This window comes from Xenia sp. Carnegie-2017, unplaced genomic scaffold (genome assembly GCF_021976095.1).
Source record: "Xenia sp. Carnegie-2017 unplaced genomic scaffold, XeniaSp_v1 HiC_scaffold_1, whole genome shotgun sequence".
In the NCBI taxonomy this organism is placed as follows: Eukaryota; Metazoa; Cnidaria; class Anthozoa; order Malacalcyonacea; family Xeniidae; genus Xenia; species Xenia sp. Carnegie-2017.
Window position 1 is genome coordinate 1,588,163 of NW_025813402.1, and position 21,657 is coordinate 1,609,819.

At 34.2% G+C, this 21,657-nt stretch overlaps 5 protein-coding genes and 1 long non-coding RNA gene across 9 annotated transcripts; 2 read left to right on the top strand and 4 right to left on the bottom strand.

The window, feature by feature from the left end:
• The first annotated feature begins 431 nt into the window (after nt 1–431).
• LOC124443903 (metallophosphoesterase 1 homolog) lies at nt 432–2,658 on the top strand. Of its 3 annotated transcripts, XM_046994466.1 has the most exons (9): nt 435–597; nt 843–1,114; nt 1,178–1,299; nt 1,438–1,493; nt 1,558–1,731; nt 1,797–1,970; nt 2,043–2,093; nt 2,172–2,283; nt 2,359–2,658. In XM_046994466.1, exons 3-9 carry the CDS (start codon nt 1,260–1,262, stop codon nt 2,499–2,501), a joined length of 750 nt encoding a protein of 249 aa, XP_046850422.1. In that variant the 5' UTR covers nt 435–597; nt 843–1,114; nt 1,178–1,259; the 3' UTR covers nt 2,502–2,658. The 3 variants fall into 3 exon arrangements, with proteins under 3 accessions (XP_046850411.1, XP_046850417.1, XP_046850422.1); XM_046994455.1 differs by having other exon boundaries at nt 432–597; nt 2,043–2,283; XM_046994461.1 differs by having other exon boundaries at nt 432–597; nt 912–1,114; nt 2,043–2,283.
• LOC124443885 (palmitoyl-protein thioesterase 1-like) lies at nt 1,396–5,672 on the bottom strand. Its single transcript, XM_046994430.1, has 12 exons — nt 5,500–5,672; nt 5,322–5,431; nt 5,154–5,192; nt 4,986–5,074; nt 4,847–4,917; nt 4,671–4,758; nt 4,232–4,246; nt 3,783–3,873; nt 3,578–3,676; nt 3,438–3,509; nt 2,740–2,863; nt 1,396–1,659 (listed from the first exon to the last, which is right to left on the bottom strand). Exons 1-11 carry the CDS (start codon nt 5,603–5,605, stop codon nt 2,741–2,743), a joined length of 903 nt encoding a protein of 300 aa, XP_046850386.1. The 5' UTR covers nt 5,606–5,672; the 3' UTR covers nt 1,396–1,659; nt 2,740.
• A 77-nt stretch (nt 5,673–5,749) lies between these two features.
• LOC124443863 (tyrosine-protein kinase SRK2-like) lies at nt 5,750–8,510 on the bottom strand. The gene is made up of 4 exons (XM_046994409.1): nt 8,023–8,510; nt 7,115–7,403; nt 6,330–7,013; nt 5,750–6,264 (listed from the first exon to the last, which is right to left on the bottom strand). Exons 1-4 carry the CDS (start codon nt 8,406–8,408, stop codon nt 6,061–6,063), a joined length of 1,563 nt encoding a protein of 520 aa, XP_046850365.1. The 5' UTR covers nt 8,409–8,510; the 3' UTR covers nt 5,750–6,060.
• Nucleotides 8,511–8,850: 340 nt separating this feature from the next.
• Nucleotides 8,851–17,446, bottom strand: LOC124443200. The gene is given in 15 exon segments (XM_046993766.1): nt 8,851–9,216; nt 9,357–10,025; nt 10,130–10,412; nt 10,574–10,807; nt 10,910–11,088; nt 11,193–11,290; nt 11,293–11,494; nt 11,563–11,904; nt 12,039–12,324; nt 13,324–13,757; nt 14,764–14,967; nt 15,072–15,374; nt 15,443–15,823; nt 15,941–16,226; nt 16,752–17,446. Coding segments are annotated over 15 exon segments (4,479 nt in total). The 5' UTR covers nt 17,090–17,446; the 3' UTR covers nt 8,851–8,976.
• A 680-nt stretch (nt 17,447–18,126) lies between these two features.
• Nucleotides 18,127–20,275, top strand: LOC124443936. The gene is made up of 3 exons (XM_046994488.1): nt 18,127–18,422; nt 19,197–19,508; nt 19,641–20,275. The coding sequence occupies exons 1-3, from the start codon at nt 18,338–18,340 to the stop codon at nt 19,793–19,795; spliced, it is 552 nt and encodes a 183-aa protein (XP_046850444.1). The 5' UTR covers nt 18,127–18,337; the 3' UTR covers nt 19,796–20,275.
• LOC124443947 lies at nt 18,592–21,618 on the bottom strand. 2 transcript variants are annotated; one of them, XR_006947778.1, is made up of 3 exons: nt 21,178–21,618; nt 20,781–20,914; nt 18,592–19,519 (listed from the first exon to the last, which is right to left on the bottom strand). It is a non-coding gene; the product is annotated as an uncharacterized LOC124443947 (long non-coding RNA). The 2 variants fall into 2 exon arrangements; XR_006947777.1 differs by lacking the exon at nt 18,592–19,519 and having other exon boundaries at nt 20,165–20,914.
• Nucleotides 21,619–21,657: the final 39 nt, after the last annotated feature.

Here is a 21,657-nt window from a genome sequence, read left to right on the forward strand (position 1 = left end):
CCGGTACAATTTCCCACCTCATCTTAATTGTGTTATTGTTGAACTGAAACTTTTTGTCGTCAGTTTTATAATTATGCAACTAATTAAAGAAGAATTTTATTAGAATTGTGTTAATACGTGTGCAAATACCAAACATAACAATCGTATGGAATAAAATGTGAATTCATCAAGAAGTCAAAACATGTTACCACTTTTTTAGGGTTCATTATATTTTACGAGTTGATTCTAATTGAAGAACGTGAGCATAATAACACACATAACAATGGCTTTAAAGCCGCTTAATTATCTTTTTTTCAATGTTTTTTTTATGATTTAAAAATTAAAGCTAGTGTATGAATACTCTCGTTTTTATAAAGAAGAAAGACAGAATTTATTAATATACCTAATGAAATCTGACATTCCAAAAAAGAATCGAAAAATCACATACAAGCGAGAATCTTTCTTGTTAATTATGCATTGACATAAATTATGCAAAATTTGTGAAGTTCTTACGATAATATACAAAAATTGCATAAACCGACAATTAAGTTACTAATGTCGTTTGAAACTGGACCGAAAGAACTATTTATTTAGGATTTGAAACATTAACGCTTTCAGGTCAGTGTTTTTTCCCAAAATAATAATATTCATCAATTTCTTATATGTAATATGAAACGTGTGATGGATTTGCATGATGGAATTGAGTTCACCTTTACAAACACGCTGTCAATCAATGCAGTTGTGGTTTCAGGTCCAATTTTCATTTGTATTCATCGTTTACTTTAAAATAAAAAGCAGGAAGTCCAACTTCCATCTGAAAAGCTTTCATCAATATATCACGAAATATAGGTTTTCTTTTTAAGGTCAGCCCATTCACAGTGTACAGCATTGTACTGACTGCAGAAGAGTTCTTATAATCAACATTTTTACAGATATACAACAAGCCTTGTGCATGTTTTCTTCAAGAAAAAGATGGAAATATTGGAGATTACATTTGATGGTGTTTGTTGTGATCGGAGTGCTTATGCTAGGGGAATACCTTATTTACTTCCTTTTCTCATTATCTTGGAATATTCCTTTGAAAAAATCACCAACTGACTTGAAACTGCTAATTTTGTCAGATCCTCAGATACAGGTAACCCAAGCTTTCTTAGTTAAGTTTTATACAGTGTATGTTTATTTTGAGTTTGTTATTTAGGGTTTTAAGAATGAAAAATCTGGAGTTATTGGTTATATCACGAGATGGGATGCTTGTCGATACCTGAAGAAGACATTTTCATATGATGAGCCAATATCAACCAGATGTTGTTGTCATTTTAGGTAATCATTTGTATTCCTCAGTAAGAGAAATATATCATGAAAAAGTGCTACTAGTTTGCTGTTATGACAATTTCTGTAAACTCATTAAATTAGCAGTTTTTATAACAGATTCTTCAATATTTTATTTTTACTTTCAAGGAGATTTGTTGGATGAAGGATACGTAGCCTCGGACGAAGAATTTTTTCAATATGAAGTTAGTTACACATATTTTAGTTCATGTGCATGGCAGTTTAAAGAAAAAGAAAATGTGTTTTTAGGAATGGTTTAAAGATATCTATGATGTCGATCCATCCACAAGGATTTTATTAGCTGGAGATAATGATGTTGGTGGAGAAGATGAACCAATTGACATTCACAAACTAAAAAGGCATGAAAAATACTTTGGTCCAGTAAATGAGATTGTTACTGTCAAGAATTGGCAATTTTTTAAAGTAATTAGACAAGTTTGTCTTATATTCTGTGAAACATTGTTTTGATTGGTACATTTAATGTTAAGGTGAATACACTCGGTTTTCTACGATATGAATTTACTTCGCAACATGAGAAGAATGCAATGGAAAGTCTTAACACATTCATGGCAACTGCTTTGAGAAAACTTGACAAAAATAAACACACTTTGGTTTTCAGTCATCTCCCTTTACGCTACTGGGATGCATATTTTGCAGTGAAGGTGATACATACATAACTGGTACATTAACAAAATTTTATAATAGTGAAAATATTCAATATTTGATATTTTCAGGTAATGAATAACATCAAACCAAAAGCTATATTTTCTGGTCATGATCACAAGGCAGGATTTTATAAAATATCAAAAAATATATGTCACAATTGGAAATCGGGGATTTTACATTGGGAATTTTATTTTCAGGCTAAATACAGAATGTATAAAACTGGAATATTTTCTACAGAAGAATATGTTCAACCCACTTGCAGTTACAGAATGGGTAGCATTCATATGGGAATTGGTGTTGTTATACTGGGTATATACTTTCTGTTGTCTGTGGTTGCTGTTCTTAAAATTTAAATATTTATGGCTTGTTTTTTTTTCTATCTAGAAGAAAATGGTTCTTTCCATTACACAATATTGAAATTACCTCAAAGATTTTTTTATCTTATTTTATATGCTGTAGTGTCAGTTCTATGTTTGCTGTATATTTTACTGTCAGTACTTTGCAAAATACCAAGATTTAACTCATGAGTAATGTCTCATGTTGTAAAATATAATGGATATGAAAATTTTATGATTACAGTCAATTGACATAACTGTGCTCTTTTAGTAAAATGTATGTACTGAGCAATATTTGATACCTTTATAGAAAGATGTAATTGTTTGGAATAAATTAATCACTATCATACCATCCCTTAATTATTCTACCCCAAGATCAACACATTATCACTAAAAGTATTGTGATGAAGTTGGAATTTATGCTTACTACCTCATTTTAAAAATGGCAGAATCTTTTTTTCAAAAAATTCCTTTGAGAATTGCAAATGATCACCATCAGCTTCAAGGAAATGGAGTTTTCCAGCCTCGTCCATTTCTTTTAACCCAAGCCAATCCTTAAAACAATGAATACATACTGTAAATAATCCAATAAACATGTTACAAATATCTAGTAAACAAACACTGACCCCACTTGTAGCATAAGTTTTATTTGACACCTCTTTCTAATAGAAGCCCCCCTTTCCCCCACCAAAACATTGCTGTTAAATATGATATCATAATTATAGTGCGTTATTGGGATAAGAAACACATTTTTAGTCTTCATTTTGTTTTTATTTGTTCACACTATAGCAGTGTGCGAATTAACGGTGTGCAATGTGCAATTTGCACATCGTTTTAGCTAAAATGAAAACAATTGCACATCACATTTTCAGAGGATGTGCAAAAATCAGTGGTTTTAATGAAAAACACTGTCGTAAATCATATGAATTTGTTCACGTTTAAAAATATTAATTTAGTAATTAGTGCTATATAATAATTAACATAATATCGATTTGATTATGCCTCTAAAGAAACACTTTTGTCAAAAAAATTCCACATCGTTTTTTCTGAACTAATTCGCACACTGCACTTTAGTAACAAAAATAATATTTATATAAATGTCTTTATCTCTTAAAAATACTGTTGTACCTCTTGGTATAATGGGCTTTCTTGTAGTGTAAACAGATCTTTGTCCTGACCAGGTTTATAATAACCAAACCACTAAAAAAAATAAAATCATAAAACCAAGAAACTTATACCAATCTTGTCCAAAACTTCTAAATTTTCACCTCAGATTCTTTTGGAATCACCATTGTATCTTTGGCAAACTTCACCATCACAAAGTTCTTAAGTTTCATAAGATTTTCCTTGTATGCTTTATTTTTTACCTTACAACAACAATTGACATAATTCATCAAATTGTCAATGTCTACTACTTTGCAATGAAGTTGAGAAACGAAAATGAAACAACTAAAATGAAAAAGAAAATGTTACCCTTTCTTGGTTTATATCTGCAAGAAAGACACTCTTTGTTTTGTATTCTTCTTCCTTTAATGGATCATGCCAGTATTCTGCTTGAACTAAACTAAACAAAAACAAATCTACATTTAATGCATTGTGCGAATTAGTTCAGAAAAAACGATGTGCAATTTTTTTTGACAAAAGTGTTTCTTTAGAGGCATAAGCAAATCGATATTACGTTATTTATTATATAGCGCTAATTGCTAAATTAATATTTTTAAATGTAAACAAATTCATATGATTTACGACAGTGTTTTTCGTTAAAACTGATGATTTTTGCACATCGTTTGAAAAAGTGATGTGCAATTGTTTTCATTTTAGCTAAAACGATGTGCAAATTGCTCATTGCACACCGTTAATTTGCACACTGCTTTAATGCAGTCATGACTATGAACAATTTATGTCAATCAATCAGCACTTACTTGTTCTGTACCCAGCTGAAAGAAAAAATTAATATTTTGAGTAAATGCACATATTATGCAAACAAAGTACATTAAATGTCACATGACTAATTTAATTAACATTAAAATTCACTTTCAGTTTTCAATTTACACATCAATGTTTTTGGATGAAATCATTCTAACTAAAGAGATGTATGGCATTACTCCTGGTAAAAAATTGTTCAAAGAAGAACATAAGGGAATTAAATGTAAAAGACCTAAATGAAAGAAAAGGATGAAATGCTAAAAAAGTTTACACCAGCTTTATGTTAATATACAGAGTCATTTTGAATAGAATGGATTATAAACACAGAAGATGGATGCCAAGAAGAGTCTGTCAGTAGATAAAACGCAAGACACAAACACACATTGATGCAAATTTAATGATTACTTCCACTACCAAACATGATTATAAGCATACCTGATATAAACACCTAAGTCCAACAATTTTCTTACATACTCACAGAGAGTAAAATTTTCTCCTGGACAGTGAGGAAAGCCAAACACACCTGTGAAAAAAAATTAGTTTTCAACATTAACAAAATACTTTCATAAAAAATATAGCAATTTCATAAGACATTATGGTGTCAGTTGTACCTTGGTGTTGTCCACCAAAACTGATCAAATTTTTCATTGGAGGTGAAGGACATCGTTGAGCTAGAGCACGGCTACAAAAATACAATCAATACTGACTCCTTTGGAGAAAATATCATTTAAAGCATGGAATGACTCTTACAAAAATTGTCCTCCTTGAGAGAACCCCATGGCATTATAACCATCCTTCAGTTTCTCGTCTGATGACAACTTTTTACAAACTATGTCAATCTATAGAATGAAAACTTATACGATCATGTCGACATTCTCAATTGATGCAATGAAATATTTTTGTATTATGCTAACCAACCTGTTTATTAGCATTCATGAGGAAACCATTAATAGTATCCTTGAATAAGAAATAATTTATTGGAATGTGTGATAATTAATAAATACTTTCTCTTCTTCACCAAATTTCACACATGATGATAAATGGAAAGTCGATACGAACAACGATATTAAGAAAAAATTGAGCAACCTCTATGATGCTGCTTCCAATCATTAAAGATCGGACGTAAATTCCAGGGATTAAATCTTCCACCATGTCTTTTATTGATCCCATACTTAAGGGATTGCAACAACTGTCACCTTTATAAAGATATTATGTCAATTACGAATCTTACTCTAAAATTGCTTGCAACTACAAGAGTACCGACCCATTCCATGCCAAATGACCACTGGAATAGACGCATTGCTGTAAGAAAGCACTCTGGCTGGAAAACAAATGGCCACCAACGAAAATGCAATGAAAACAATCGACATTTTTTGACTGCGTTTAGTCGCACTTCCTCACATTAGGTTTAATAATTGATTGAAGTTCATTTCCGCGTCATTTTTACTATGAGGAGACTGGGACACAGTAACATTTTTCCTTGGCAAAAAATTGAGAAAATTTCGAAAACACAATTACAATTGATAAAATCTTCATTGTACAAACTGTCATTTATAAAATGAAAGAAACAATTATACTTTTATTACATGTTAGTTCAAATCTATTATTAAAATGTGTTGAAAGTACCAGCTCCTATTTACAACAAGCTACACTTGAAACTATTACAACTTAAATATCCATATTGAAAGTGAACAGCTTTGTTTTTAAGTTCCAAACAATCTGTTTCCTTTTAGGTGCTGTACTTTACTGTTCAGTGTTAAAAAATTTCAGCATCTATTGACATAAACTACATAAATATGCTAACTGGAGTAAATATGAAAATTGACTAACGAAATCTATTGACTTCTTCGGCTTCCCTGTATTGTTTGTCATCTTGGAAAAAGTCTTTAAGCTGCCAGGTAAGAGTTTCAAATGTTGGTCGTTCTTCGGGTGATTCAGACCAACATTTCAACATTATACCATAGAGTTTCTCTGGAACTCGTTGTGGCTTGGGCATCCTATAGGTTGAATCTGCAATTTTCTTTATTACCTAGTAAGCAAAAAATATGTAGTTTTTAAACAAGAGAGAACACATTTAGTGACAAAAAATTTTACCTCTGCATTTGACATTCCCGGATAAGGTATTCTTCCATATGTTGTGATTTCTGTCAACAGAATTCCAAATGACCAAACATCTGACTTTATCGAAAATTTATTCTCAAGGCAAGCTTCAGGAGCGGTCCACTTTATTGGAAATCTTGCTCCTTCATGAGCTTCGTATATATCCTCCTCGAGAACTCGAGAAAGACCAAAATCAGCAATCTTAACAATAAGACCTTCACCTACAAGAACATTTCTAGCTGCTAAATCTCGATGTACAAAACCGTGTGACTCAAGAAATGCCATCCCCTCAGCAACCTGTGCAGCTACGTCCACCATTTTGGGCATATTTAACACACTACGACCTTCTCCATGAAGATAATCAAGTAAACTCCCTTTTGTCATAAGTTCTGTTACAATATATATTGGTTCTTCGCGTGAACACACTGCATATAACTGAACAAGCTTTGGGTGAATAAGTTTTTTCATTATCTCAGCCTCCTTTAGGAAGGCACCTGGTTGCATGGTGCCTGGACGCAAGGTCTTAATTGCAACTTGTGTCGTAGCATTCCATAATCCTTGCCAAACTTCGCCAAAATTACCGGCTCCAAGTTTCTTGGTAAACTTCAAAGCACCCCTGTCAATCTCCCACTTGTCAACCATATTGTACGAAATGCCGACGGTCTGAGGTTTCTCTAGCTGTAAGAGGACCAATGGATATGTTTTAAATGGTCACATGATGTGTTACAAAACTAAAATAAATAGCATGGAATAACTAAAACTGCCACATCTACACTAACCTTACAGCAAGGAAGACCAAGCTTGTCACATAAACCATCAGCATCAGTTTTATAATGCTGTACTAGCTCTTGAAGGTCAGCGAACTCACTTCTTCTTGTAATAAAAAATCCTCGGTTACCATCTAAAGCTCGTATCCTGTAATGTTTAACAACATCACCATCACGAACTGAAAGAGCATAATTATTGCCAGCATTTTCACTTTCCCTAATTAAAAATGCCCCGTGCTTGTTAGCAGAGGAAAGCAAGAATTTCTGGGCCTCGTTTCGTGATATCTTTCCATAAAACCAGCTGAAATTGTAAAAATACAAAAGTAATTAATTATTTAAGCATCACTCAAAATAAATAAAAAAAATTTCATGGTTTATTGCAGTCCAGGAATGTGTGACAAAACATCTTAATTGTTGATTCCTACTGTGACAAAAACCATGACATTTTTACTGCCCTGACATGATAAACAAGATTGAAAATTTTCAATCCATTTATAAAATTATCCCTTAACTCTCTGTTGTGACACTTTCAATGTTTTATAAGGCTATAGTTTAACAATTTTTACGAAAGAAATGGCAAATTATCAGCAATTTATGATAACAAATACAAATAGAACGGCCTTCCAAGTATTGTGAAATTACTTCAAAACATCGATAAACTGTTTTGGTAAACGATAAACAAAACAATCGAGTAAAACATTAGCGCAAAAATGTTTGTTATAAAATGCTCAAGATCTTATAAAGCAAATCAAACAAAATTTTAGTAAAGTACAGACTACAAATTTGCCATAAGTTGTGTTTTGATTGAGAGAAACAAACAGGAAGTAAAAACCAAATTATTGAAACGAGAAAATTTTGTTGATATATCTCAAGGTTTTATCAAAAAATCATCATAAAAAGCGATTAAGAAGATAACTCACTCTTCAGCTTCTAAGGTCTTGACTTCGGCCACATAATTACTTGGAATATAACCTTCTTTCTTGCTTTTACGCGATCTAGCAAGCCACCATTCGTAGGCTGTATTCTCTGGTTTTACCTCTAAATAATCGCCCTTTTGGAAAGTTAAATCCTCAGCTGTTCGTGCATCATAGTCGAAAAGAGCGACAAACAAACGATAACCAGGAGTAGTTGGACTGGTTGGTTCATTTTTTCCTGGCAACCTAGGTAAAGGAGGATGAGGAACATTCTGGCGGGTCATAGTGTTAATGACATCGTTTTGAGGTGGGTTTTGTGGCGTTGTTTGTTCTTCAGGGCTAGGTCGATTATCGGCTTGTTTCTTCTTGTCCTTTCCTGCACAATTTCCCATGGATTAGCAGTCATAGAGCTACAAAAAATAAAAATTTTAAAGGAAACAAATAACTATTTCGCCGGCGTCAAGCCTTCAAGCATAATTGAGTTGTCCACTTTCTTCCGGGTGCGCGTAAATCCCACGTGACGACGCCTATCACGCGCGTAACACACGCGTGTGTTCGCGTTACAACACATCAAAAGGTGCTCACCAACGGTGTTAGCCTATATGGTATGGTATGGCCCACAAGAGTCTGAACTGTGACGTTTTTGTTTGGTACAGGATAGAGAAGTCAAAATAGGACGCTTGAATGATATTTATTTTGCTCAATTCTAAAAATGAGAGACTATATCTTCTCTTGCTCCCCTTTTATTTAAATACCAAATCTGAAAAGAATGAAAATTTTTAATTCATTGCTACAAATGATTTCCCATTCGTTGGAAACAACAATTCACAATTCTTTAATGTGAGATAACGTCATAATATTTAGCACTCATTTCAGTAAATTTAAAAAATTATACAATGACAAATGTTAGTAGAAGGTACTACGTATATATAGTTAAGATAAATACGTCCAATTACCATTTCATAATTTCATAGTAAGTAAATTATCATGATTTAATGCAGTAGTCCTGACTTCTATGGCGTCTCTCTTTTTTAATGTAAAGTCATTTAAAATATTTTCAAGTTGCGACTTGAGGGCTTTAAATGTTGGTCGCTCTTCGGGTAACGCAGACCAACATTGTAACATAATATCATAGAGTTTCTCTGGAGCTTGTTGCTGTTTTGGCATCTTATAGTTTGAATCTGCAATTTTCTTTATTACCTACCAAAAAAAAGTATGTTGTTTTTAACTCTTTCTCGACGAAATCTTTTGTTTATTTGTTTCGTCCAATGTATGTTGCAGACCTGCTACAAAGGACAATAACAGAAGAATATTATTTCAATGACAAGCAATTTATTCACCTCAGAATTCGACATTGCAGGATAAGGTGTGTCTCCAAATGTTGCGATTTCTGTCAACAGAATGCCAAACGACCAAACATCTGACTTTATGGAAAATTTATTTTCAAAACAAGCTTCCGGTGCGATCAATTTTTTTAAAAATCTTTCTTTTTCATGAGCCTCATAAATTTGCTTTTTGAAAACTCGAGAAAGACCAAAATCAGCAATCTTAACAATAAGACCTTCACCTAAAAGAACATTTCTAGCTGCTAAATCTCTATGAACTAAACCACGTGATTCAAGAAAGGCCATCCCCTCGGCTACATGTGCAGCTATCTCCATCATTTTAAACATATTTAAGGTATGACGGCCTTCTCCATGAAGATAATCAAGCAAACTTCCTTTCGTCATAAGTTCTGTTACAATATATATTGGTTCTTCGCGTGAACACACTGCATATAACTGAACAAACTTTGGATGATTTAGTTTTGTCATTTTTTCTGTCTCCTTTAGGAATACCTCACGTTGCACTGCGCCTGGTCGCAAACACTTAATTGCAACTTGTGTCGTAGCATTCCATACTCCTTGCCACACTTCGCCGAAATTTCCAGCTCCAAGTTTCCTTGTAAACTTCAAAGCATCTCTGTCAATCTCTAATTTGTTAACCATATTGTATGAAATGCCAACGGTCTGTTTGTAATGAAAATAAATAGTATAGAGTTGTTACTTTAAACATGGAAACACGCAGGCATACTTGAAAGAAAACAAGGACAATAATTAGAATAAAATATAACCTTCCTACAAGGTTGTATCAATTTACAGCAAAGGCCTTCAGAATAATGATAAAATGCGACAAGATCTTGCAGTGAATAAAATTCACGATCTTTCCACATCAAATATCCACCTCCATATAATTTTAAAATTTTATAATGTATCACTTGTTTCCCATGTCGAAGAGAAAGAACAAGAGAATTTGCTTTTGTAGTGCTCTCTCTTATCAAGAATGAGCCGTGTTTGTTGATGTCAGCTTTGAGCAGTTCCTCTGTTTCCTCACGATTTATTTTGCCAAAATACCACCTAAGAATAATCAAAACAGCCCGTAAAGCAATTAATGCGTCCCAAAACAAAAAGATTAAGTACAAACATTTACTTTGCTAATAATAAATTGATTGATGACAATCGACATGTAGAACTTGAATGAAGAAAAAAGACTTTATAATATACAAAATCAAACTCACTCTTCGGCGTCCAATGATTTTACTTCGGCTACATAATTGTTTGGGATATATCCTGTGTCACCAGTATTTCGAGATTTGGCCATCCACCAGTCAAAATTACAGTCTTCAATATTTACTTCAAGATAATCACCTTTCTTGAATGATAATTGGTCCTCTCTTTGAGCTTCATAGTCATACAAGGCAACGCATACGATCACATCTTCAGCGGTTGTTGGTGCACAATCATTTTCAACTCTATTTATACCATTGTCGGAAAATGGAGAAAACATCAAAAATGAAATCAAGCAAAAAATAGCACGAAATAACCATTAAAAATTCATAAAGAAGACAACTTACTCTTCATCTTGACTATCATCGCTGAAGAACTCGTCAAGTTGCCAACTAAGGGTTTCAAATGTTGGACGATCATCAGGTTCCTTAGCCCAGCATTTCAGCATTATGTCTTCATACAATTTATCTGGTGCATTGCTGGGTTTAGGCATACGGTAATCTTCGTTCTCAATTCTCGTTATGACCTGAAAAAGTTAAAAACATTTGATTAGATTCAATGTTTCTACGATGCATAAAAATAAATCACAATAATTGTAATTTCAAATGTCTAAAGTACAGCAATCTCCACCTCGTGGTTACTCATCCTCGGGTATGGTTTTCGACCATAAGTAACAAGTTCCGATACCAAAACACCAAAACTCCAGACGTCAGACTTAATGGAAAAGTGTTTGTTAGGCAAGCCTCTGGTGCCGTCCATCTGATGGGAAACTTCGTTCCTACTGGGGCAACGTACGGTTTTTTTACGACTGAGCGAGTGAGTCCAAAATCAGCTATTTTCACATTAAGAGTTTTACCAACTAAAACGTTTCTTGCAGCAAGATCACGATGTACGTAGCCATGTTTTTCAAGATATGCCATACCTTGGGCAACCTGTGCAGGTAATAACCAAAATTAGAAATTCTCAAAAGCACATTTTACATATAAAGAATAATACTAACCTGTGTTGCCATGTCGATAAGTTTTGGGACTTTCATCAGCTTTCCTTTTGGTCCTCTTAAATAGTCCAGTAAGCTACCATTCTCCATGAGCTCAGTGACAATGTAAATCGGTTCTTCTCGAGAACAGACGGCAAACAACTGAACTAACTTTGGATGACTTAATTTCTTCATTAGCTCGGCTTCTTCTAAAAACTTGGAGGGCAACATTGTTCTCTCCTTTAATGTCTTAATTGCAACCTTTGCTGTGTTATTCCACAGTCCTTCCCAGACCTCTCCAAAATCTCCTGCGCCAAGGCATCTCTTGAATGTCAACTCGTTTTTGTCAATCTCCCACTTGTCGATCTGCTCAGTAAAGAGTTTTCATATTATAGAGAAATTGGCAAGAAAAATCGTCAATGAACAACAAAAGAAAAATTTCACCAAGGTCATAGCGTGTAACCATGGAAACGATAACAATAACTAACATAAAATATTACCGTTTTACAAGGTTGAACTAATTTACAACAAAGGTCCTCAGCATCGTGAAGATGAAAAGCAACAAGATTTCGCAGTGAATTAAATTCTTGATGTTCCCACATAAAATATCCACCTCTGGCTGACTGCTTGATTGTATAATGTTTCACTTCTCCGCAATTTCGAAGAGAAAGAGCGAGAGCACCTGCTATTGTATTGCTTTCTCTGATCAAGAAAGAGCCATGTTTGTTGATGTTAGCTTTGAGCAGCTTCTCTGTTTCGTCGCGATTTATTTTACCAAAATACCAGCTAAGAGAAACCAAAATTGCACATAAAATGATTAAAATGATCAGTACATAAACCCACATCTGCTCTATTTGTTACAAAAACTTACATACTCTAATTTTAACGGATATTATAAAAACAATTGAAAGCAATCCAAGACTTGGAGGAACAAATCATTCGAATTAATAAGCTTTTACTGACCAATGTCCGTTCACCAATAAATTTTTGACAGAATTATTTTTTGTACTGATTAAGGCCAAGGGGCGAGATTTGCACTTAAAGACAGAGGTTTGATATTACATGATAACAGCATTTTTCTTAAAGAACAGAGCATTTTATTTTTCATTTTGTATAATTTTTGAAATGCTGGCACATTAAAAGCGTGACTCTTCTATAACTCACTTTTCGAGTATTCTTTCTCTAAACACACCATTAGCGTCAGAAAGGTTGTTAAAGCAAAAACTTTGTGATTTTATCAAGCCCACATTGAGCTTTGTAAACAAAATGACTCAATCTCTGACACAACACAATGCAGTGCTTCAAATTTTATAAGAACGCTCTTTGAACCAAACAAATATGCAAAATTGTTTGATCAAATAAAATTTGAATTGAATTAAAAAAAATTTGATGTTAATTTGTCATGATTGATTCAGATTACAAAGGCGATTACAGACAGTTTTTGAATTCCTGAATGAACAAAACACTTACGGGCCCAATAATCTTTCGATGGTTGATTTTAAAAATCTCTGAAAAGCCTTAAAGAGCACAAATGTACATCAACATTATACTGTTTTATGAGCTATGTTATCTGAATTAGACGGACATTATAACACGGTTGACACATATATAATGTAGACTTAGACATTGTCATTTGATTACGATTAACTGCTCAACAAACCCCCAGCTGTGCAACGTTATGCATCAACAATTTAGTCAAACTTCCTTTTTCGCAATATCTGTATGCGACATAAACTTGTCAATTTTTCGATTAATCATTAAAATGTGACATAGAAGATAACTCACTCTTCATCTTCTAAGGTCTTGACTTCTTCAACAAAATTCTTCGGAATACAACCTTCTTTCTTTGTTTCACGAGATCTAGCTTGCCACCATTCGCAAGCTGTATTCTCTGGTTTTACCTCTAAGTAATCGCCCTTTTGAAAAGTTAACTCTTCTGCTGTTCTGGCATCATAATCAAACAGGGCGACAAACAAAAGATAACCAGAAGGACAAGTACGTTTATTCTCCCCAGTCGGTAAAGATGAAGGTAATTGATGTGTCGTAGTGTCTGTGTGATCGGTTTGTGTTTCATTTTCAACCTGCCCAGGTCGTCTCTTCTTTTTTTTCTTCCCGTTCTTTCCTAAAGATTTTGGCATGGAACAAATTTTTATCGCAATGGCAGATTTAAAGTACGTCAACATAAATTGGTGCTGCTCATTTTTTGATGTATTAACATTTCAAATACCTTAGAGACAATTCACGATTGTTCAAATTTTTTCTTTAGAAATACAAAACTAATTGTTTTGTTTTCAAAATATTTTAGTTTTAAAATTACATAGCAACTATAATTTTTTTAACCTTACGCTGGACTGCCACTGTTTATCGGTCATAAACTTACAAAAAACGTATACATTTAGAAGAAAAGAAATAAAAATTTTGCTTGTGTTAATTTGTTGTGCACTTTCTTCCAGGTGCGCCAAAATTCCACGTGACCATTCCTATCATGCGCGTGGTTGCGCAAGAGCACATCAGTGTTTAGTTAGTAGACTAATATCTAGTCAAAAAGTGCTCACCTGATGGTCATACAGCTGACGAAATTGTTACAAAGTAAGTAATGATTGCAATTGGAGGTTTTGTTCAAATTTTATTTGCATACAAAATCTACGTTCAAAAACAACAGTTCACAATTCTTTAGAGGAAAAAAACGTTGTAATATTTAACACTCTTTCTAGGAAGTTAAAAAATTATACAATGATAAATGTTCGTATATGGTACTACCACAGAATATGGATATACAGAAGGGTCACTCGTGTCGGAACCTTTGATGTTTTTTTCCTCATTCATGTCGTGCCGCGCATGGTGGCCGCCATTATTCCAGTAATTAGGGTTTTTTACTTGTTCCCAACCACTGAAATGTCCTAATGACATTTCTTATAAGTATTGAAATAATTTCGATTTCATTACGAAGAAATGACATTATGTTATTCAGTGGTTGGAAGCAAGTGTAAAACCTCAAATTTCTGGAATAATGGCGAGCGTGCGGACGCTATGCACACTTAAGTGACCCTTCTGTATAATTATTATTTTGTGTTACTACATATAGTTAAGATAAATGCGTCACATAATTAATCACATCACATTTTCATGATAAGCAAATAATCCTGACACAATGCAGGGGTTATTTTATCATTCTAGAAACTAATTTATTACGCTCAAGCACTGTCACATGATCCTTTTTAATTATCTTATTGTATTAACTTCGTCTGCTTCTTTGTATTGAGTGTCATCACTGAAGAACTCGTCAAGTTGCCAACTAAGGGTTTCAAATGTTGGACGATCATCAGGTTCCTTAGCCCAACATTTAAGCATTATGTCTTTATACAATTTAATTGGTGCATTGCTGGGTTTAGGCATACGGTAATCTTCGTTCTCAATTTTCGTTATGACCTGAAAAAGTTAAAAACATTTGATTAGATTCGATGTTTCTACGATGCATAAAAATAAATCACAATAATTGTAATTTCAAATGTCTAAAATACAGCAATCTCCACCTCGTGGTTACTCATCCCCGGGTATGGTATTCGACCATAAGTAACAAGTTCCGATACCAAAACACCAAAACTCCAGACGTCAGACTTTGTTGAAAACGCATTTGTTAGACAAGCCTCGGGTGCCGTCCATTTGATAGGAAACTTGGCTCCTTCATGAGCCACATACTCGTCTTCCACCACTGAACGACTAAGTCCGAAATCAGCTACTTTTACGTTAAGAGTTTTACCAACTAAAACGTTTCTTGCAGCAAGATCACGATGTACGTAGCCATGTTTTTCAAGATATGCCATACCTTGGGCAACCTGTGCAGGTAATAACCAAAATTAGAAATTCTCAAAAGCACATTTTACATATAAAGAATAATACTAACCTGTGTTGCCATGTCGATAAGTTTTGGGACTTTCAACAGCTTTCCTTTTGGTCCTCTTAAATAGTCCAGTAAACTACCATTTTCCATGAGCTCAGTGACAATGTAAATCGGTTCTTCTCGAGAACAGACGGCAAACAACTGAACCAATTTTGGATGAATTAATTTCTTCATTAGCTCGGCTTCTTCTAAGAACTTGGAGGGCAACATTGTTCCCTCCTTTAATGTCTTAATTGCAACCTTTGCTGTGTTATTCCACAGTCCTTCCCAGACTTCTCCAAAATTACCTGCGCCAAGGCGTCTCTTGAACGTCAACTCGTTTCTGTCAATCTCCCACTTGTCGGCATTTTTTGACGAAATACCTCGCGTTGTAGGCATATCGATCTGTTAAACGTGGGAAGTTTCGATGTGAGAGACTAATTCTTACAAAATGATTAAATTTCACCAAGATCATAGCGTGTAACCAAGGAAACGAAAGCAATAACTAACATAAAATATTACCTTTTTACAAGGTTGTAATAATTTACAACAAAGGCCTTCAGCATCATGAAGATAAAAAGCAACAAGATTTTGCAGTGAATCAAATTCGTGATTCTTCGATATGAAGTATCCGCCTCTGTCTAACTGCTTGATTTTATAATGCCTAACTTGTTCCCCATCTCGAAGAGAAAGAGCAAAAGTATTTGGAACAGTTTCGCTTTCTCTGACCAAGAATGACCCATGTTTGTTGATATCATCTGTTAGCAATTTCTGCGTCTCTGCACGATTTATTTTGCCGAAATACCAGCTAATAGAAAAGAAAAATTGCACGTCAAGTGATTAAGTCAAACCCCAGGGTAAAAATGGTCATTTATCTCACTTGGATACGGCCTGTGCTTACTGATGTCAAAATAACATATTTAAAATTGCCTTTTCATCGTTATCAGCGCAAGATAAATGAACAAAGAAATAATGCATAAAATTATGTAATCACCTTAGATGCTCATATTGTGTCTGGCACAAACAAACATGGCTAAATAATATTCTTTATATTAGTTAGTACATTAGGAATATCGTGGGAAATACGTTAATTCTGTTCGTTCAGCTGCATTTTGAAAACGGATGTTCGGTGTTTGCAAATCGTCCATACATCAAACTATTAAATGCTTATACTGTACATTAAAGTTTATACTATATAATTCCTCAGTAAGTTAAATATTAACCGCTAATTTGTCGTCATAATTACAACAAATAAAATGAATTTACAAACTGTGAAATCGCATATGAAAGAAGTCTTTTAAAAAGAATAATTAAAATACAAAATCAAACTCACTCTTCGGCGTCCAATGATTTTACTTCGGCTACATAATTGTTTGGGATATATCCTGTGTTACCAGTATTTCGAGATTTGGCCATCCACCAGTCAAAATTACAGTCTTCAATCTTTACTTCAAGATAATCACCTTTCTTGAATGATAGATCTTCCTCTGTACGAGCGTCATAGTCGTACAAAGCAACGTACACGATCACGCCTTTAGGTGTTTCTGGTGGAATTGCTGCATCAACATCGGTCGTCCTTGTTTCATTGCCATTACTGTCGCTAATTCTCTCGAGCTTTTCCGGCTCTTTCTGCGTTGTATCGCCTCGTGGCGTAGATTCACAACAACCCATCTTCAATCGAAGCTATGGATGGGCATGAACACAGACAGAAAGCAAACGAGCGACGTTTTCACACAAATTTTTATAAAACTTCCGGGTCGTTTATAATGTAAAGAATGTTGATGGCGATCATTTGATATACCTTCTTGTCACAAAGAGTGCAAGTGAAATTTAATAACCTTTTGAAACAATGCAAGATGATTGGTCGACAAATGAATGGATTTGTTAAACTTCGCGTGGATAGACAACGCTTCAGGAAATATTGTAATATTTCGATTTACAACTGTAAAAGACAAATGAAAATAGAACAACGTTGTCAAAAAATCGTTACAATCGCGAGCGAACCGCTATTCGATCACCATATTTTTTTTGCACGGAAATTCACTTCCTTGTCGTGAAGACCACAAGTGCGGTATTCTTAATTTGGGTAGCACAGTTGCTATGCTTTTTGCACGTAGATAAACACAAACAAAAATTTGAATAATTTCTCGTAGAATTTTTCGTATTTTACGATTTTTTGCTTTCAAATCTTGCAATTTCGCTGTATTCGAGATGCTATGATATCAATGGTGTCTTCATTATCTACCTTTCTTTGTTTCCATTCAAAATACATAATAAAATAAGTGTTATTTTACACACTTTGTGTCCTTGTGTATCAGAGAAAGAAGAACTTCAAGTTTTCAATAAATTATTATTATCACATAATGGCAGAAAAGCAGTAACGCCACTTCTCATTTGATGTTTTGTAAAATTTTCTACTGACTTGCACTGAAAATGGAGCGTTTCAAAAGGAACGCTTGAAAGAAGATGAGGAAAGAAATTAAAAGGAATGATTGTAAATGAGCTGCAAACGAGTGGCGTGAATGTTGTGAAAAATATGCAACAATAAGGAAGTCAACTGAAACACATCGGGAAAAAAAATTGAGGAGTTAAAATGCGTCCTGGTAAAAATTCCTTGTTTCTACCTTGTTTTGAACAGTAACGGTTCTGCTCAATCTAACTTGGGCTGGTCGCACGAAGAGTAGAAGGTAAATCACTACATGTCAAACGAATAACTCGCTATTTAATGCATATAATACGGTGGCCCATAAGGGACAAGACTTCTTTGTACAAAGCTTACGTCCAGTTTCTACGGAGAAATAGACCTCCGTAGAAATGGCAAATAGCGGCTCTAGATGTCAAATATATCAAATTCTAACAATTCAAAATGGCGGCGGAAACCACGAAGTGAAACTTGTATAGCGAAAGTGAGGCCTTTAAATGGCGCGTTTTTGTAGCGAATGTGGCACGGAATTTGCTAATGAGGCAGCAAAATACTGTCATAACTGCGGAAAGGGATTTTCAGGTAAATTTAATCATAGTATCATAACAGTGATCACTGATCGGTGGTCTGTGAAGGATTTGATCATACATTATTTCATTATGTGTGTGATTCATCCCCTGTGTGAGCTATTATATACTTTTGTGATATCGGGGACATATACCAAACATTTAGAAAAATATTTCAATTAATATTCATTTCTTGCATACCAATTTATTAAAAACTTATCATGGTATTACGATGTGTGTCCGCACATTAAAAAGAAAACTACAAAAATATAACTTGAAGAAAAGAAATGTCAATTTTGATGAGCAATATCTCAGGGATATAAAAACAGAAATTGAAGGAGCTGGACAAATTTCTGGTTACCGTAAAATTTGGCATCCATTCGAATAAATTATCATTTACATGCCCCACGGAGTGTTGTGGCTAGAGTTCTCCATGAACTAGATCCCCAGGCTAGTAATGAAAGAAAGGGACACAAACTTAAACGGCGAAAGTACTTGTCTTATGGCCCTAATCACTGTTGGCATATTGATGGTAAATTTCAGTTTACTTGAATATGTTAAATATTTTTGTCTATTTCATGATGCATACCAGTGGTAGTAGCCAAGGGTAAAACACCTCCAAATGTCATTTACATATGTTATGTACTGTTTGATAATACCAACATTTTCAAGGTTCATACATGAAGCTTTAGTTTAGGAAATATAGAGGGGGGGGGGGTAGAGTTTACTCATGTCCTCACCAGCACAACTGATGCATAGATCTTTGTAAATAAATATGAATTCCGTACAGGATATGATAAGCTCAAACCCTTTGGCTTCCCTATACATGCAGCAATTGATGGCTTTAGTAGGAAGGTTTTGTGGTTGGAGATATGCAAGTCAAACAACTCTCCAAAAGAGCCTACAAAATTGTATTTGGATTGTGTGATCAAACATGGTGGATGCCCCTTGCTAACTTGTTCAGATTATGGAACAGAGAATGGTGATATTGCAGCCATTCAATGTTATTTTCATGATGATGAGAATGCTCATAAATATGGAACATCCACTAGAAACCAAAGGATTGAAAACTGGTGGTCACATTTTCGTAAGTCTTGTACTGGTAAGTAGGATCTATAACAACAATATTAGAAATATGTAAGATGCAGTAACTTTATAAATTAAAAAAGCTGGTGTGAAAAGTTAGTGATAGTAGTTGTAGGTTAATTGTGATCACATATTTTAACTTTTGCAGATTGGTGGATTAACTTTTTCAAAGATTTACGGGATAGCGGATCAGTGAACTTTGAAAGCGCATTACACAGACACTGCTTATGGTTCTATTTCCAAGATGCAATTCAAGCATCATTAAACAAAATAAAAGTGTACTGGAATACGCATTTATATTAGGTCATCTTGCCATGAAACCACTCCAGGAGTTCCTGATTTATTATTTTATTTGCCAAAAGATTCTGGGGGTGTTAACTGTCTTGTTAGGGTCAGTCAGGATAAAATTGATGAAATGAAATTGCGTCACTTCGAAGACACCAATGACGAAAGTTCATATCAGGAATACTTTCAGTATGTTATGGATCACGAAGGTGTCAGATATCCAGACAGTCCTAAGGAGGCCTTAGATTTGTTTTGCTATTTAATGGAAAAAGCTGGAACTGAAGATTCCTTTTGTGATGAAATTTAATGTTCATTACATATGCCAAAATGCATTGCTCTTTCATAACAAGAGCTTTAGAGTACTAACATGAAAGATTGATAACATGCTTCAAATTGGATTCATTGTTACCTAATGTTTTTTTAACAAAACAATTAAATATGAACTTAACTATTAACTAATAATGCAGTTGTTACCAATAAAAATTATGAATTTTTTTACGGTTAGCACTCCCATTGATTGCTTTTCCCCTGTAAATGATAAAATACAATTATCATTATTAAATGAAGCCAAATCCCTTTCCTTCGATAAGTGCAGAGTCAATTGCCTCTTTTAGTTGGTTGTAACTATCTCTATAATGAACAGGCAATGTAATGATCACAGATAAAAATATATTTTTGAGTAGGGTTTTCCTAATTCCTGTTTGTACTCACTCAATACAAACTGTGCTGCACTGCCAGGTAACTTCTGTACAATAGAATGGTCTGGATAGAGAAGAGTGTAGGAAGTATACTTATTGAACTATCTAAAATGCTTCAAATGTTTATTTATTGCAGCCTTCATTAAGTCAGCTGCATTACATTGAGATGAGACAATTAGGGGTAGTGTTCTTCCCTTCAGCCTTTTTAACCTTTTCCCTTCAGCTTCTACGACACCAACTTGAATTTTAACATCCTCGTGTTGTTTTGGTTTCTTACACAATAGAATTTTCTTAGCTCGACTCACTTGCATTCTTTTCCGATATTCGTTGAATGTTAATGTTGACATTGGCCTAGTGGAGTCATTTGGCAACAGCAAACTTGAACTTAAACTGGATTATAATGTTGGCTCATCAGTGCTTGGTGTTGAAGGTAGGTTTTCTGATTAGAAAAATTTGAAAAGGAAATATTGGTGGTATGTAATGTAAATGCATCAAAGAGAAATATGTGTATAAATGCAAATTAAAATTACTAGCCTTTCGCAAAATTTGCCCTATTAACATGTAAAATGAAAATACATTATAAGTTTTCAGAATCTTTTACATAACCACAATAATATTTACGCACAATTAATATCCACAATTCATAATTGATGATTCTATTGATTCATAATACAAAAAATTTAAGAAGAAACGTTTTATTACCTGCAGATGTTGGTTTCCCGCAGTTATGACAGTATTTTGCTGCCTCATTAGCAAATTCCGTGCCACATTCGCTACAAAAACGCGCCATTTAAAGGTCTCACTTTCGCTATACAAGTTTCGCTTTGTGGTTTCCGCCGCCATTTTGAATTGTTAGAATTTGATATATTTGACATCTAGAGCCGCTATTTGCCATTTCCACGGAGAAGGTCTATTTCCACGGAGAAGGTCTATTTCTACGGAGAAGGTCGATTTCTCCGTAGAAACTGGACGTGAGTTTTGTATAAAGAAGTCGTGTCCCTTATGGGCCACCGTAATATAAGACACTAAGACTTAAATGAGGATATAAGACATTCATCGTATCGATGAAAGTTATCCATGTGATAAATTATTCATCTTTCACGCAGCAGGCCTCTATATATTTTAAAGAGGCAGATCATTTGAAAAAATTGACACCTTCAAAACAATTTCATTTAAACTACA